At 33.2% G+C, this 19,461-nt stretch overlaps 1 protein-coding gene across 1 annotated transcript; it reads left to right on the top strand.

The window, feature by feature from the left end:
* Window positions 1-3,127: 3,127 nt before the first annotated feature.
* On the top strand, window positions 3,128-12,161 carry LOC134262800 (neuropilin-1a-like; the record flags this gene model as incomplete). Its single annotated transcript, XM_062745128.1, has 4 exons — window positions 3,128-3,375; window positions 4,442-4,486; window positions 5,096-5,279; window positions 11,981-12,161. Coding segments are annotated over 4 exons (595 nt in total), but the record flags the coding sequence as incomplete, so codon positions are not given.
* Window positions 12,162-19,461: the final 7,300 nt, after the last annotated feature.

Raw genomic sequence — 19,461 nt, 5'->3', positions numbered from 1 at the left:
GAGATAATTTAACAATTTTTTTCAGATTTTACAAAGAAAGTGTACTGGGTGTTGTATAAATAAAGTAAAAAATATTATGAGCTTCTGTGAACATTTTCGTCGTTAAAAATATTATTTTTTTTATTTGCTATATGAGCGATTTAGTTTTGAATGCAAGTTATTTTTTAGAATGTGATTATTTACAGTCAGTTGCTGGGTGACACTATGGGCTATTAACAAACAACGTAAAATTAAAGGCGACCTATCGTTAATTTGTGAAGAGTCAAAACTTGGAGGTAGGGTTATTTTGCTGCGTAAAATAAAATGCAATTGGTCAACATATACTCTCAGTATTTCAATGACATTTTGATCATTGGACAAAGGTTAATTCATTATGTTTCTTTGGCATTTTCAATAAGTATCGCCTCATTGTGTATAAATTGAAGAGCACCGTCTTATATCAGTGGATCTAAAACTGCAACGTTGGCCTTTTTTTTCTACTCCGTGAGTTACGAGTACCTCTTGTTACTCTGCCAGGACGGAAACTACACACGAAACAATGGGACTTGTAAAGTTCATTGTACTGTCTTGGTGTTAGTACGGTTGAAGCTCACATAATCAATCTAGAGGTTTAAGTGTTAAAATGTTATTGATACCTAGTGCCAGGATCAATTGAACAACATAAGTGATCACATACTTAGTACATTACAGAGATATGTATCAAAGATACAGCTGATTAATTTTTGCGCCTAATTATGCCTACAGTAAAACTTGGTTATAACGAAGTCACAGGGACCTATGAAATTGCTTCGATATATATCCGTAATTGAGTAAATTTGTTATATCCATACAAGGAATTCATTAAATTTATATAGCTGGGGATCCAAGATAACTTCGCTTTATCCGTGAATTCGCTATATCCGTGTTCGTTCTAACCGAGTTTTGCTGAACTTGTTTCTGCAGCGCACTATCTGGGATTTTGGAGTTGGCACATCCGTCTTGCTTTATCATTAGGAAATACAACAGGTGGATATCAATGATGTATTTGAAAAAAACTTAGAAATTACATATAACACAATCAGATTTTAACAGAGTGTCCATCGAGACATACGACTCGTCCATTCGCGCTAAACAGCACGTGACTGGGATTGCTTGATCTGGGATTTTGTGAAGAAAAAGAAAAAAGAGAGATTGGTAAATAGGGACTGTACCTATATGCATCACAGACGTGTGTGTGTGAGAGAGATAATTAAATTTCTTAAGATATAGGTGCGTAATTTATAACAGCTGTGGTTAAGGAAGCACTTCAATGAAAACATAATATGAAACACTTAAATTCGCACCAAGATAACATGATCATGCTTTTCTTTTTTAAGTCTTCCTGTTTGCATTTCAAGTGCATTTCGTATTCTCCCTTGCAGATTCTGATGAATTATCCGAATTGAAAGCAAGTGAATAACATTCGATATACCACTTGTGTTATTAGAAACATTGTTCCTTTTACCATGAACATTTTCCTTATTGTCATCAATTGCAGACATATGCATCACAGGGATCTTGCTGAGAACTATGGCATCGTACTTGTCCTGAGACGTACTATGGCGGTTGAATATTCCTTCGTCAACATGATGGTAGACGCCTACCTCGTCTATTGCGTTGATTTTGGAGTCTACATTGAATCTTCTTTAAAAAAAGATTATACGAGGGTTGTCTCGTAAAATCGTTGACAAGTTCTCTAGTGTAAAAATTAAACATCACTGCGTTCTGAAATTTTCACTATTATTTAGTTTTGATTTTTGTAAAACAAAATATACACAGCGAATTTCAGATAAATATATGCATAAATAAACAAATTATGAGATTTTATGCCATGTATTGTATCACCTTACGGCGCATGGATTATAACGTCAAAGTGTCTGATACAGCTTCACGTTTTATCTTTGCTGAAAATGAAGTTGGATGAGTCTGACTTAAATTTAGGAATTTCATTGATACACATTCTTTAGTCTCCATAAACAGTCGAAGAACCAGTTGGCACCCTCATACGATCTTCTGAAGATTTATTAGTAAGTTACGGACAATTTTGATTCTCACCATCCTTCAACTAATAGAAAATCTCGTATCGGCGGTCTACTGTGACAGCGTCTTTTGCTATTACATTAGGAGTTTGTCCGTATGTTTTGTACTCCCCAGGGACTCGATCAAAAAACTTCGCTAAGAAAACTCCTATTTCATTTGTATACTTAAGATATGGTGATATTTTATAATCTTTTTTCTTCTATGGTCATTCCAAGTCTCTAAAGGTGTCATTACAACATCGTAATAAAACTAAACTGCTCTCCGGTGCGCCGTAACGTCAAAAAACGTCGCCATTTTTCATGTGTTGTGTTTACCACTTTCCCATTTCGAATGCTCGAGAAACTGCCAAAAATTAAGCAAATGCTTTAAAATTTTTACAAAGACTACAAAATTGATTGTGGAATTGAATTAGGATAATTTTAATCCAAATCTTTTGTATTTAAAACTTTTATTTTGAATCCAAACTTGTGTATTCTTTAATAAAACGTTGGTTTTTTGACCGTGCGCCGTAGGACAATACCTCGTGCACATTCAAGCATAATACAATCTTTATTTTTGCATATATTTTATCAAAAAAATTATCATGAACTTAAATATGATAAATAAACATTTACTGAAATTTTTAGCTTAGTGCGCCCATTACTTTTCGAGAAAAACGCTTTGTCCACGATTTTATGGACAACCCTCGTACACGTATATTCTTTAAAAAACCTTTTTTTAATTTAAAAAATTCTCCAAGAGAGTTCTTGTTTTACTATTTTACCTGGTTTTTTATTAGAAGTAAAGTGTTATTCTTGTCTTGTCCCTCTTCCCCCTTTAATTAAACCAGGTAAATTCAAATAGTCTTTTAACTTGACAGCATTTCAAACATTCTGCTCAAATGTATTAATGATAATTAATCTACAATATACATGTGTATTGCAATATTCAAAGTAAAATATTGCAATACATCGCAATATGGTTTTCACTTGCAATACCCAACTCTACATGACGCCTTTACTAGAACTGAGTTTTTTTTCTGTACATGATAATAATTAAATCATTAATTGCTGATTGTATTTTGTGACAGCTGTCCCTACGATTCCCTGACGGTTTATGATGTAGCCAGCAGACAGTCGCCTGTCCTCAGTAAGTTTTGCGGTGAACACAGTGCTGTGACTTTCTACTCCTCAGGAGAGAACCTGTTTATGGAGTTTATAACCAGGGCCGGGAGGATGGGGGCTGTAGCTGATCCGTACCATACCAACGTAGATTATAAATTCACCAGGAGAGGCTTCAATGTCTCTTTTCATTTTATAAAAGATATTGTAAAATTAGGTCAGTATTTTTCACTTGAATTATATTGATCCATTTACATTATAAATGGCTGTTACAAAGAAACAGCCTCCTACATTTTAAGAGTTGGTTCTCTTTCGTCAGTGACCTATTTCAAAGGAAAGAAATGCAATGGAATGTCTTAATTTGTACAATGATAATATTAAGATACACCTGTAATATCAATGTTATTTGGCAGATTGTAAAACAATATATAGTAGCAGTATCACTTCTTAAGGAATCTGTCTTTTTTTCTTTTTCATGAAGGGGAAAGATTTATTGCAATTGCGCAAGTGATCAAGGATAAGAATTGATATTCCAAAAGAAATAACAATCAAATTAAAGCCTCTATTCTATTTTTATTCCATTTATTACATCGGGATCACATGGCTCTTCATTTTAACGATTCATAATTAATGTCAAAATTAGCATTATGTGAAACATTTGATTGAAATCTCAAGAGCTATCTCCCCCAATATGTTGTATGTCTTGAAATTTAAATTTTTTAAATTTATTTAGCACTCAGGCCCTCAGACTGATGTTGTTGGCAAAGACAGAGTGTGAATAGGAAAAGGGGGTGAATTAAACTAGAATTTATCTCTGATCTCCATTACAATTCAAAGTTGTTAATGGGGGGGTTAAATAAAGAAATCCAATGTATCAGAGCATTCCATATGTGCTACATACCAGTTACCGTGTTCAATATGAAGTATTAGAGAATTTAAATTAAAAAAAATGAATATGTAAGCTACCAAGTCTATAATGATGTAGATAGTACATTCCATGACTTTGTCCAATTTATGTAAAATAAGATTCATGAGCGCAGACATTTTAAAAATTTGATTTTTAAAAGGTTTCTTACAAGTTAAAAATGAATCTTTTGAGATATAACCTTTTGGGAAAATACAAGCATTTAAAAAAGAAACTTTTAACAAGTTCACTTTTGCCATTTCAGTAAGTGTTTTGTAAAACAAATTAAAGTTTGCATAATAAACATGTATGAAATTAAAAGTTTGTCTTGGTTATATATTCAAATGTCAAAGTTATGTTTACTTGTAATATATTTCAGATAAGCCAATGGAGTCTCAGAATATGTATCATATCAAAGGGACTGGTAAGTCTTAACCATTAGGTGTCCAGTACTAGTTAACATAATATGTATCATTGTATCATATATCAAACGCCAAGGGACCAATAAGTCTTAACCATTAGATGTCCAGTACTAGTTAACTTAATATGTATCATTGTATCATATCAAAGGGACAGGTAAGTCTTACCCATTAGGTGTTCAGTACTAGCTAAATTAATATGTGTCATTAGTCTTACATGAAGACAGTAGCTGGGATGGGTAACTTTCAAAAGTAAAAAATTAAATAACAATTATTTTGGATTTCAAACGTAATCGATTACAAGCTGATTACAGCCATTTTGTAAAGTAATTTATTTGAGAATTGTTTGAATTTGGAACCAAATTTGGATTTCAAAATAATATTAGATTGCTTTAGATTGTGAAATATGAAATAGTTAAAAAGAATTTTTTGCTCTTAGTGCTTTGCAAAGTTTTAGAATTTATATTGTCTTGCTCTTGTTTAAAGATGAAATTGATACTTATGAGAGGTAGCATTGAATGGTGACACACCAAGGAAAAGGGAATTTTGTAGAAAACATCCAGTGACTTCTGAAACCATACATTTATTACTGATCATCTCTTCTTTTAATACAGCTTGTGATATGCGGATAATCAGCAATAATTCTAGAAACGGAACTATAAAGTCACCTGGCTACCCAAGAAAATTTCCTGTCAATATTACCTGTGTTTACTATATTGATGGTCTGTACAACCAAGAAAGACTAGAAAAAGTTAAAATCAAATTCACCGATTTCTCCATTCCTGGCAGTATGCCAGAGTAAGTATTATTGATGAGACAAGATATGTAATGGGAAAGAACATGTATCTATCATTGACTGTTTGCTTTTTATTTTTGTTAACAATTTTATACCTTTGAAGTTATTTGGGACATTTGGATAATCTTAGTAGGTGTTTGTGATTTTGTGATCCTCTTAGTCAGGTCAGAGAGAATACTCGAAATCGGGTATTATCCGTGAAATCGCATATAATACTCGATATTAGGGTATCGTTGAATCTGGGAAATCGGGTATTCCGTGCAACTTTCTATAAAAACTAAAGAATAAAGCAATGGCGCATTATGCCAGTAACTGTTACTTGCACATCAGTATCTTGTGGATTTATTTTTATTAAACCTAATTCATACGGTTGTCAAATAAGTTTAAAATCACACGACAAACACTGCTGGTGTAACAAAGAGAACACAATGGCGTTATTATTTTTCAATATAATTTTTAAAAACAAATAACTACACTTCGTTTGTCTTTATTTCCCATTAAAGTATTCCATATACTTAATTTTCTAATTTGTGCACTATTCACAAAACGTGAAATTTAAAAGAAATTAAACGACTAACGCCGCGTTATGTATTTTTACTGAAAAATGTATGGCGTCCCTTTCACGTGAAATAATTTAATTCTGTTTGTATTCTTGTCTCTCATTGGTTGATTTCCAAAAAGGAACGCATAACATTTTGTATAATCTGGTTTGGTATGGGGACACACCCCCTTGACAACCAGCTGAATCATCTGTATCCATCAATCCCCTCATTTCCAGTCCTTCGGATTCATGAAAAATTCCAGATTTAATGAATGTACCTTTAACTTCAAACAGTTGCTCGATCTTACCTCATGTAAACAAGCATCATGGCTGCTAGATCTATGTATCAGTTTTTACCTCCCCTTGCTTCCCATCACTTCCGTTACTACGGTTGTATTATTGCGCGGTAAATTTGAACTCATAAAAACAACACAATTTTACATCCCCAGTTGTTTATTTATTTTAAAATTAAATTATAAAGAGTGACTCTAATTCTTGGCCAGATTATCGAGTATAATATGGTTTGGGTCTTTTTACGCTTTTTTATAATCCGCTTTTGCGCATTATACAAAACGTAAATTTAAAAGAAATTAAACCATATTATACTCGATAATCTGGCCAAGAATTAGAGTCATTCCTTAAATATAAATTATTCCTAACAGTTAGAGAGTACAGTATAAGCGAGTCATAATTGTATATCTCTGCCATAATAGAATACCAACGTTATTATAAAGAAGAAAATAAAATAAGATTAAAAAAATACCCACGGGAAAACAGTATGAAAATAGCTAATTGAAGGTGAGTATCTTTCTTTATGTCAATTTAGCATGAAATTTTTAAGCGGTTAGCTTCGCTAACCGCTTTATGGCATGTGTCCGATTTTTATCGACACCGGAAACTTCCATAAGGCGCTACCTATCGACAACGGAAACTTCAACAAAGCCTCTACCTAGTACCTTTGATTTGTTTCTAACACATATAACATATGTTAAATAAAATCAAGACTATCAAAACAACATAATCTTTCGGTTTTTTAATTTTTTTCTGATTTTGTTTGTCAATGAAATAAATTTATAATTGTTGTATTAAAAAAAGTTTATGTATAGGAGCATTTGGTGTCGAGATTGAATTTCCGTGACATCAGCTGATGGCGATCGGGCCCTGTGACGAAATTCGAAGTCAGCATGAAGTTTAGCTGATAACATTATCAACACATTAGATTTAAACTTTAGGAAGAAATGTATAGTGAGAAATATCATATTTGAACCCAATGCTACACGAAAACCAGTAGGCATTTCCGATTTATGTGTTAAATTGAAGCCTGAATCGAACAGGTGGTCAAAATGGCGTTGGACACCTTGTGTATTTATATATAGAGGGGGTAGAATGTTTCGATATTTGGCTAATTTAGAGACTTACTGATAAAAATTCAGATGCCTGTGATTAATTATAAGGCACCCCTCATGAACAATAAATATTTGACCGAATTATGCTACTGGGCACAGGGAGGACGGGTTAATTACTGGCTAAAGGGGTTGAAGGTTATTACCGACTGCAAAACATCGGAGAATCTCTCGATCGAGTTTCATTTTCCAAAATATTAAGGCATCCCTTTAATTAACTTAAGTAATAATAGTACACGAAGAAAGCCTTTTTATAAAAATACTGAATATATCTGTAAGTTGTACAGTTATGGATTACTTCCATAATGAAACATTTGTTTTCTTCTCCTTTTTTTCTCAATTGAAATTATTTAAAAGATGATAAAAAGCTTTGTTTCCAGGGATAAATTCTGTACTCAGTCTAATTATTACAAACGATTTTAAACGATCACATTTTTATTTAAAAAAAAAATAATGGGAGCCTGAAAATACTAACATTAATTTTAAAAAATTGGAGAAAAAAATTTAATCGGCATTCGATCCTTTTCTAAAAATCAGCCGATATAAAATATGCACAGAAAAAAGAGGCATGAAAAATCTTGACGATAAGCACAAATTGAAAATTATATCTAATGAATGATTATTTTTGAAAGTTTGCTAAATTCCTATGCAAGGTATAAGTTGTAAAAATACTTTTTAAATTTGAATTTGTCCAATTTGTTAATTATCATTTTGAGCCTTTGAGAAGAAATAAAAATTTAAATACAGATGCTTACAGACATATTGATAGAAATCCGCATACTTGTTTTTAGTAAAAAAAACAAAACAAACAATGTATTGCTTATGCGACATATTGAAGAAAGTGACAATGATACCTAGGTAATTCTTGCAATGGACAATTAAATTGTTTGTAATATACACTGACTTTTAGTGAACCTTTGAATTTTTAAAATACTAGTATTGATGGATTAAACAACAACTTTCCTTTCCACACGTTTTTTTTTTTTTTTTTTTTTTACAATATGTCATGAAAAATATTTGCCAAATACTCAGTATATGTTCATTTATACATATCGTGCAAGACTCTTTTTAAAATAATTGTCATATACCATTTACTTATTCGAACATTTAATTGTATGAAAAGTCAATAATGTACATTTCTTAAAACTTTATTATCTTGTTTACTTGTCTTTCTTCCTGTGAGAGAAATAGTTCATAATATTAATAAACAGATGTACTCAGTATCTGTATCAAAAAAAAAGAATGAACAGTGATCGGTCTCAAAAGAAAAAAAGATCCTTGAAAGTTCCGGTGCCTAGGAGAAGTAAGCATCCCCAATGACAGGTCACACCTGCTGACCGGCAGTGAGCCTACGAAACTGAAGCTCTCTGAAATTAATTAATTCTCTGCTCGTCCATCCGTTTTTCTCAGACTAGCCAGCTAAAGATCTATGTACAGTACTCCAAATCAATTAATCTAAAGAATTTGAATTATCATTTTATTTTCTTTTTGAGTTGTTTGCTATAGTAGCCTTTACAGGTACCTAATTTCAGAATCAATAGAGCATGAAAGCCAGTTAAATTTGCAACATCAACATAATTTTTTTTCGTTCTGAGCACTTTTGGACGCCACCAATGGAGACAATTAGGGAGAAATTTTTGAAATTGAACTTCCTGTCTTTCAAACTGAAAATCTCAGGTTGATATTTTGAAACAAACATTTGTGACATCAGTCTGGGATGTTATTGGTTATACCATTTAGTTAAGTACTACAAAATTCAGTGTGTCTGCTTCTTCGCTGATGACACTGGAAAAAAGATATGCATGCCTACTTTAATATCATCATTCAATGCATTTTTTGTTATTGTACACTGTACATGTTCGATGAAAGCATGCTAACCCCTTTTCAGTACTTTCAGTACTTTGATTATTCAAAGACACCGTAAATTTTTTGGTTGCATTTTAAACGATACAAGATATGCTATTTTACCTTTATTTTATGCATTTGTGAGAAAATTGAGAGCGAGAAGTCATATGAACAGGATTTTCTTCTTTTTTTTGGGGGGGGGGGGTATAAATAAAAGTCAAATGTGTACATCTTTTCATGAGCTTATAATACATTGAATTTCTCAATGTAGATCAAGGTACAGTCATACTGAAATATGAATTACATAGTCAAGTTTTCACATTTCTTATAGTTTTTACGTTTATGAACATGTTTATGAACAAACTGAAATAATGGAGTGTTCAATTGCCTTGGAAACTCTTGTCTTACTTTTTGGGAATATAATTCCTCATAGGACATTAAAATTTCATAAAAATCATAGCCACTTCCTTTCTTTATTATACTATTTGATAGACAGGGTAAATCTTAACTCTTAACTTTCTATATTTTTTTTATATCGCTATCTTATACCACATTATAATATGCTAATACAACGCACTATCTGATTGGTTCTAGACAATATGTCACAGTTTTCTTTTTAATTTATCTATGATATGTATTACTCATGGCAATAACTTTTCCTAATACTCATCTATAATGAAAAAATGTGTTTAAAAAATAAACCTGAATTCTAGTTACTTGTAGTCTCATATTGTGTTAGAAAATAACAGGTTGCTTTTTGTATACATACAATGTATATGAATAAATCTTCCCTACCATTAAAAATATATGACTGGGTTTAACCGACCGTGACATTCAAAGAGAGGTCTCTTGGACCCATGTAGAACACAGTCGAGGTTGTTTTGTCAGAGGTGACAAAGAAGCCTTTACCCCCCCCCCTTTGAAGTCGCAAAGAAATGGTAAAATATTGATGACTTAGCGAAATTAAACGATCAACAGTTATGTTCTCTCATAAGCTGTATTCCTGAAACTATCACTGTCTCTGCTAAAATGTTGAAGACATATTCTACAATATGTTTGAATGATAAATAAAAAAGAAAAGCTTTTCAAAAAAAGAGAAAGAGGGTTCTTTTAGCCAAAATTTTAGACATTATTATCATTACATTATTTATACATTCATAAATAAATTTGATTTTATGCACAAGATGAATGTGAAAGTAATTAATGACACATAATTAGATACGAAAGACAATCCCTTGTTTATACATTGCATCATATCTGGTGTGTGAAATGTGTTTCCGTATAATTTGATTTATTTACAAATTGTTCATGTTTGTCGTGTTGATGTGGAATTATTATAAATTCCCGAATTCTGATACTTTACAATTCTGTTGTGTTGGGAATGAACGTTTAAGGAAGATGCATATACTTTCAACATAAGGAAAAATGTAAAGCAAATCGAACGCCTTTTTTTGTGTGCAGATCATGAAATGTACTGAAAACGGGTATTTGTTGTCCCGAGCGCATTAATCTTGACGCCCAAATTCTTACTTGGCTAGTGATACCTTTAGAAAACGTGTATCTAGATGAAAGTTAACTCGGCAACATGCGCCATCCTATTGTTTAAGTTTTATTAGGTGATTACACCTCCTATACCCGATTTCGCGGATTCAACGATACCCTAATATCGAGTATTATACGTGATTTCACGGATAATACCCGATTTCTAGTATTCTCTCCGACCTGTTAGTAGGTGCTATTTGGGATTTTGTGATCCTCTTTGTAGGTGTGATTTTGTGATCCTCTTTGTAGGTTTAATCTAGGTTTTTGTGATCTTCTTTGTAGGTGTAATTTTGGGATCCTCTTTGTAGGTGTGATTTTGTGATCCTCTTTGTAGGTGTAATTTTGGGATCCTCTTTGTAGGTGTGATTTTGTGATCCTCTTTGTAGGTGTAATTTTGGGATCCTCTTTGTAGGTGTGATTTTGTGATCCTTTTTGTAGGTGTAATTTTGGGATCCTCTTTGTAGGTGTGATTTTGGGATCCTCTCTGCAGGTGTGATTTTGGGATCCTCTTTGTAGGTGTAATTTTGGGATCCTCTTTGTAGGTGTGATTTTGTGATCCTCTTTTAGGTGTGATTTTGGGATCCTCTTTGTAGGTGTAATTTTAGGATCCTCTTTGTAGGTTTAATCTAGGGTTTTGTTATCCTCTTTGTAGGTGTAATTTAGGATTTTGGGATCCTCTTTGTAGGTGTAATTTAGGATTTTGGGAAAGTTTGCAGGTGTAATTTTGGGATTTTGTGATCCTCTTAGTAGGTGTTTGGGATTTTATGATCCTCTTTGTAGAAGTAATTTTATGATCCTCTTTGTAGGTTTAATCTAGGTTTTTGTTATCCTCTTTGTAGGTGTAATTTTGGGATCCTCTTTGAAGGTGTAATTTGGGGATTTTGTGATCCTCTTAGTAGGTGTTTGGGATTTTATGATCCTCTTTGTAGAAGTAATTTTAGGATCCTCTTTGTAGGTTTAATCTAGGTTTTTGTGATCCTCTTTGTAGGTGTAATTTAGGATTTTGAGATCCTCTTTAAGTACGTGTAATTTAGGATTTTGGGATCCTCTTTGTAGGTGTAATTTAAGATTTTGGGATCCTCTTTGTAGGTGTAATTCTGGGATCCTCTTTGAAGGTGTAATTTGGGGATTTTGTGATCCTCTTAGTAGGTGTTTAGGATTTTATGATCCTCTTTGTAGAAGTAATTTTAGGATCCTCTTTGTAGGTGTAAATTTGTGATCCTCTTTGTAGGTTTAATCTAGGTTTTTGTGATCCTCTTTGGTGATCCTCTTTGTATAGGTGTAATTTAGGATTTTGGGATCCTCTTTGTAGGTGTAATTTTGGGATCCTCTTTGAAGGTGTAATTTTGGGATTTTATGATCCTCTTTGTAGTTGTAATTTTGGCTATGTAGCTGTGGATGAGGAGGGTAGAGAAGACACCAGGGTGTTCAAAGAACGTTACTGTGGACCATATTTCCCCCCGACACCAGCAGCAAAAGGTCACGATTAGTCCTAATATTCAACACTGATAATGCTCGTGAAGGCAGAGGATTTAGTGCTTACTATGAGTTCATACCAGGTAATCTATATTTTGTAAATATATTGTTAAAGATCACCGGTATTTTAACAAATCCATAAATAACCTACAGTTCATCAATTTTTTTCTCAATTAACAATCTCACAAAAATTAGGTGTTGGAATAAATAGATAATTATCTAGTTTCAAAAATGCTTAAATGTTATTAGTAATAATGTAACCTGTAGTAATCAATATTTTACAGCAAAACTCGGTTATAGCGAAGTCACTGAGACCTATGAAATTACTTTGCTATAACTGTATAAGAAATTCATTAAATTTATATAGCTGGGGATCCAAGATGACTTCGCTATCCGTAAATTTGCAATATCCGTGTTTGTACTAAGCAAGTTTTGCTGTAGGCCCAAGACGAAAATGTAAGGTCTTAAGGCCAGAATAATTTTTTTTAAAGGAAACTCATGTGCAATTCAAGTAAAAATAAAGCTCTCATGACTGAAAAGCAATTTTCAGTATTAAAATAGTCTTATATTACGAGTGTACATCTATGTCAAAATATGCTAATTAATTATTGCTTCCTGTCTTTTTTCTGCTGTGAATATGCCATATTAGAATTGTTACAATGCCCAAAACACTTTCTTGTGATATCTCTTTAAAGGGTAAACTAATTCTGACTTGGGTCTAGCAGGGTCAGTTGTCTGATCCATTTGTAACACGTGATAGCTAGTTACTACTCAGCACTCTCTGCTTTAAGTTGGTTATTACCGACTAGAGAAATCTCTGTGAAAATTACTGCAACCCTGTACTGTAGATTATAGACTCATGTCCTTAGAGGAAGAAAATCAAACTACTACGTCTCACGTATCTGTCTCTGATGGTACAGGAGAGACAAAATTACTATAATGCAGAGTTTAATATCAAGGAGACTATTGAAATCACATTGTATACATGTATATAAACATATAAATTGAAGAAAATTGAATTATTTCTTTACTGCCATGTCTCTTTTTATTTACAATAGTATGTACACAAATTATCAGAGAAAATTTCTTTTCTACCTATAAATATATTCACTTCAGTGAAAATATAACCTCTGTTGCAGTGTTACGAAAAGGTACTCATCTTAGCAAGTACCTGACCTAGTTAATAGTTTACTGATAAAAACTGTGTTTTAATATGTTGATTAACAATAGAAAGGAAATATGGATTTGAATTAGATCTTTATCTCATCATGTAATTTTATAAATATTTCTGTATACTATAGACGTACTTTTTTCCACGGGGTCACAGCGGAATCAATTTCTGTTTAATTCAAAGTTAAATACTGGGATTTCTATACTGTCACTATATGCCTACATTTATATAGGTTTGCTTGGAAAATTTCCGCGGAAAGTTTGTGACCATCATGTAAATTAATACCACGCAGAAAAAAGTACTTCTACAGCTTTCTCTCAAATTTAATGTTGAGTTTTATACTGTTTAATAGTAGTGAAAAGCAATTGATGTATATGAATTATAACCTGAAGAATTCTGTTGATTATCGTTTGATTCAGCATTACGGTATCCCAGGAGAGAATGTGGAGGAGGGTCATATTGTTACCTGTATGACAGCAAGTCGACCAAGTCAAACGTTTAACTCCCCACACCACCCTTTGCGTTACCCTGACAACACACACTGTAGATATATATTCCGTCCAGAGCCTGGCGAGCAAATCCTCATCTCATTTTATACCTTCTTTCTGGGAGATAAAGATACAGCGTAGGTGGAGAATTCTACAGTCTGTTATAATAAGGCAATCATATTCATAAGGCTATATACTACTGTATAAATGGGTTATTTTCACCTTTTCACACTTGCAGACAATTTTGCCTTGTTTTATCGCAAATCTCGCTCAAAAGTATTACACTGCGCCGAAATAGCATTGCCTTGAGTGTTGACACTATTATGATTTGACAATTTTACAATTTTAGAATCACCTGTTCATTCTATAAAACAAGCGATTTAATTGGTTGAGCAGTACTCCCACTCTCGTACAGTATCCTTTGCCTATTTAAGTTGGAAAGCGTCCAACGGCCTTGTGATTGGCGAAAACCGATGGTGACTTTTTGAACAAAATACACAAACAAACAAACAAACTAAAAAATCACTTTTTAGCATGTGATATATTCCTTTCACAGATGGTACATGTTTATAGCGTTTGATGACACACCTATTTTCATTTTATTAGGTCTTTCCACCTTTCTGTGGAAAGACCTCTTGAAATGCTTATTAGGTCTTTCCACCTTTCGTGGAAAGACCTATTGGTATTCTTCTGTTTCTTATTAGGTCTTTCCAGCTTTCTCTGGAAAGACCTATTGATATTCTTCTGTTTCTTTTTTTCCTTTTTTTTATTATTTTTCCGCCGTGTGATTTTTTGTTTCAAGATTTATCGTAAAGATTTTTAGTCGATAAGAATGTACTCCATAAAAGATTTTTGCAGTTGACCCTGCGTATATGAACTTTGACCCCTTTCGGAGTTACGACCCCTTTCGCAATAAAAGCTTGTTATCGCTACTCCTCCGAAACCATAAACCGCAGAGATTCCAAACCTTTATTAATGTTTACGACTGATTTAGTAGACTCTCCAATCAAACATTGCGAAAGGATTCATAAACTCCTATAATGAATTATTGCCCCTGAATGTTTGCGATGTTTACAAATATCAAGAATTTTTCTAAACGACAAGGCGTAGAGACATGGGGCCAACTGCAAAAGATTTCTTGACCTTTGACCTTAAAATCTAGGTCAAGGTCAAAGGTCAAGGTCATTCAAAATATGTAAAATTCAGCATTTTTTATAGCTCTTCTGTTCTTTACCAAATTCTAAACTTCTTTGCATCTTTAGTATGTACTCTTAAAACCATTTCAGAGATTCCATGCTTGTCCCCTAAGATTGAACCCTCTAAAAGTTAGTGCCCCTTTCAGTGTAAACCCTTGTTATCGCTACTCCTCCGAAACCGTAAACCGTAGAGGTACAAAACCTTCAACAATGTCTGCGACTAATTTAGTACACTTCTCATTCTATTAGTGCGAAAGAATTCGTAAACATTTTAGGTAGCTATTGCCCCTGGCAGTTTATGATGTTTACAAAGAACTAAAAACTTCTTAACGACAAGTCGTAAAGACATGGGCCCAACTGCATGAGATCTTTTGACCTTTGACCTTGAATATTAGGTCAAGGTCAAAGGTCAAGGTCATTGGGAAAGTATCAAAATTGCTTATTTACGGGCTTTTGGTTAAAATGACCTTGACCTTTGACCTTGATATTTGACCTTGACCATTGACCTTTTCTCAAAAGTTTAAAAGGATATATTCATTATCTTTACCTAGATTCAGCTTCAAGTGTAAAACTCAAGTTGTAAGTGCTTTTTTTTTTGGATGACCTTGACCTTTGACCTTGATAAATGACCTTGACCTTTGACCCAAAGGTCACAATCAAGCTCAAGTATGTGGAGGTATTTATAACTCTCTCGTCAACAAACACTTATATAATACAACCCCCCCCCCCCCCATTTCTCTAAAAAAAAAAAAATCAATAGCGGCATAGAAAATTTTTCTACAACTCAAAGGACATTACAGATCAAGATAAAATTCAGTTTAGCATGTAGAAGACACCTCAAAGAAAGTGCCCTGAGAGTTTTACGGTGAGTCTCTTAAGTACAATTAAATTTTAGTAAATATCGGCGAAATCTACATTTTTTTTCTGTCTGAAATTTAATTGTTGCTGAGTATAAAAATCAATTAAAGCTAGTATTGGCCATTTCTTCAGATTGTTGTTAATAGCACTTTGATTCTCCTGCTCTAAAACGATATTTCGATACCAAATATTCTTGCTTTCTTTAGTATGTGGAATTTATTTCAATTTTATTTAGATTTAATATTGTTGGAATGAATCTCAAAAATTGCGATTTTTCCTGTCAAATAAATTTCCACGCTCTCAATGACACCGTTTTTGTTTTTTTTTTTTTTTTTTGAGATGCATGTTTCAAGTTTAATTTATGCTGGTAACTATGAATTCAATTCAAATAGAAATGATTATTAAATCTTACCTATGAGTTTACCATATCTGTCAAAACAAACGCGGCCTTTTTCAAATACATAAATTGCTACGCAACCTCAAATGCATGTATCCCCGTTAATACCAATATCATAATTGTAATCAAACCCTATCCCTTACATTTTAACTCGAAAACAATCTCATTCAAACTCACATATACACCCAGGAGCTTGTCAGAAGTTTATTAACTGGATCTCTTTGACTGGTCAATGAATCAAGGAAATTCCGTTAACTTTAACTCGACAATAATACAACACAAACTTCAACGGAACCCGTGGCGTTGTGTTTTGAGCGCTCGCCTGCTAATACGCGGGTCCAGGGATCGAATCCTGCTGGAGCACCTTATTATTTTTTTTTTTTTTTTTTATTTTTTTTTTTGCGTTTTTATTCGTTTTTTCAACCCAAATGACACGGAAACACTTAAAAAGCTGGAAAGACCTCTTATTGTTCTGTGAACAATAAGTCTCCTAGTTATTCTTCTTATTTTTCCGCCGTGTGATTTTGAGTTTCAAGATATATCGAAGAGATTTATAGTCCATAAGAATGTACTTTGTAAAAGATTTTTGCAGTTGACCCTGCGTGAATGAACCTTGACCCTTTCCGAAGTTATTGCCCCTTTTGCAAGAAATGCTTGTTATCGCTACTACTCCTAAACCGTAAACCATAGAGATATGAAACCTTCACTAAAGTCTTTGACTGATTGAGAAGACTGGGACTGCATAAGATTCATTGACCATTGACCTTCATTGCGAAGGGATTTGTATCTCTTTTGTAAACCCCTTCTCTTAAAACTGAGTTTCATGCTTGTCCCTGAAACTTTTAAAAGTTATTGCCCCTTGTGCGAATTTTACAAATAATTAAAATTTTTCAAGGGTCTTTAGACCTAACTTCACTGAGAAGTCGTAGAGACATAGGACCAACTGCATAAGATTTATTGACCTTTGACCTTAAAATTTATGCAAAGGTCAAAGGTCAAGGTCACTCCAAAAATGAGGAATTAAGCTCTTTTTATATCTCTTTTGTCTTTTAACATATACAATCAGTCTTTGCATCTTTCATATGTACTTTTAAAGCTATTTCAAAGATTTCATTCTTGTCCCCGAAGATTGACCCTATTTAAAGTTATTGCCTCTTATGCGAAAAACCTTGTTATCGCTACTACTTCAAAATCGTAGAACGGAGAGACACCAAAACTTCACTAATGTGTTAAGAGTCTTTAGGCCTAACTTCACTGTATAAATGCAAAAGGATCTGATGACCCCTTATATGAGTTATTGCCCTTTAACTTCTTTGTACTTAATATAAAACCTTATAACTTGTAAAATATAAGTCGTAGAAGCATGAGGTCAATTGCATTGTGACCCTTAACATTGATCTTGAAAATATTATCAAGGTCAAAGGTCAAGGTCATTTCAATTTTTTTTTATTTTCATTTTTTCTACCCTTTTAGACAATTTTGGTTTCTTATTCATGGAATTTAATTTTAAGGAGTCATATATAAAACAAATTTGAAAAATTCAAAGAAGGTGGAAAGACCTCTTATTGTTCTGTGAACAATAAGTCTCCTAGTGTTTATTATTATTTTTTCTACCCGAACTTTGAAACCTCAAGACTTATTGAAAAACTTTATAGTCCATGATATTGGATATTAAAAGTTATTTCGAAAAACGACCCCCCATGTTTGATCGTTAACCGCTTTCGAAGTTATTGCCCATTTCGCAAGAAATGCTTGAATGTTATCGCTACTCCTTCGAAACCGTAAACTGAAGAAATATGAAACCTTCACTAAAGTCTTCGACTAATTGAGAGGACTCTGGAATCTATTCATTGCGAAAGTATTCGGTGACCCCTTCAATGAGTTATTGCCCCTGAAACTTTTTTAATTTTAGAAATAATTAAAAATTTTCAAAACGAGAAGTGAAAGAGACATGGGACCAACTGCATAAGATTCATTGACCTTTGACCTTCAAATTAATTTCAAGGTCAAGGTCATTCTAAATATGAGGAATAAATTTCTTTCAATAGCTCTTATATCCTTAAACATATACTATCTATCTTCTGTCTGTAACATGCACTCTCAATACTCTTTTTAAGATTTTATTCTTGTCCTATGGGAATGACCCTTTTAAAAGTTATTGTCCCTTGTGCGAAAAACCTTGTTATCGCTACTCCTTCAAAACCATAGACCGTAGAGACACCAAACCTTCACTGATGTTTTAAGGGTCTAAAGACCTAACTTCACTGTATAAGTGCTAAAGAATCAGTATCGATGAGCGATGTTGCCATGGTTACTAAAAATAGAATTTTTGGTGAAATTCCTATAAAACGCTACTCCTTCTACAGTTTTTGTCTGATTTCATTATCACTTGGCACACAAGTAGACTACACTAATTTACGTATAATAGTGCATCAGTTTTTGATTTCAATGAACGGTGTTGCCATGGTTACTAAAAATAGAATTTTCTGTGGAATTCCTTTAAAATGCTACGACAGTTTTGGTCTGATTTCAATATAACTAATCACACAAGTAGACTAAACTAAGCTACATAATTCTGTGCATCGGTTTTTGATCAGTACAAACCAGTAGAGCTACAGTCTCGACAGAGACTTCAGGTTTTTCATGCAGTGCACTTTTTACTGTAATGGCGAATATTATCAATATCACTGATACATTTTCCAAATTTAAGTACGTTTAATTTTATTGATGTACTAAAGAAAAAACCGGAAAACAGCCTCGTTCTTCAATCACAAAAATATGCCCCAGGTGACGTGTATCATTTTAAGTCAACTTCTGCCAGTCCTGGATTGGATTTTATTAATTTGAAGATCATTATACAGGTTACCCACCCACAATAATTTAATAAGGTATTACATAGGTCCACTATATACTTCGCACAGTAAGAGAGGCCTACCACTTGTTTACAGCTGTGTCCATGAGAAAGTGGGCGGGCCTATATAAAAGCACCAATCAGACTCTTTGTTGGATATCGCAATTGTATTTCAGTCAGATTCATCAGTGTCGTCACTCACTGCATCAGTATATCAGTCCAAGTGTATACTTTGAAGCAAGATTTGCGATAAATTCACCCTGTCATCATTTTGTATGAATCAATACCACACTTTAAGTTGGCCCTAACTTTTGAACAGTTATAGCTAGGGCTTTCATCCTTCACATGTGTATTCATTAATTGTGACAAGACCTTTTAGCTGGTATAAATATTTTTGACCTTGACCTAAGAGTTTG

Source organism: Saccostrea cucullata, unplaced genomic scaffold (assembly GCF_032062105.1).
Source record: "Saccostrea cucullata isolate Sc308-1 unplaced genomic scaffold, CSIRO_AGI_Scuc_v1 ctg11396, whole genome shotgun sequence".
Classification (NCBI taxonomy): Eukaryota; Metazoa; Mollusca; class Bivalvia; order Ostreida; family Ostreidae; genus Saccostrea; species Saccostrea cuccullata.
The sequence above is the reverse complement of the archived record's forward strand: the minus strand, read 5'-3'. Positions and strand labels throughout refer to the sequence as shown.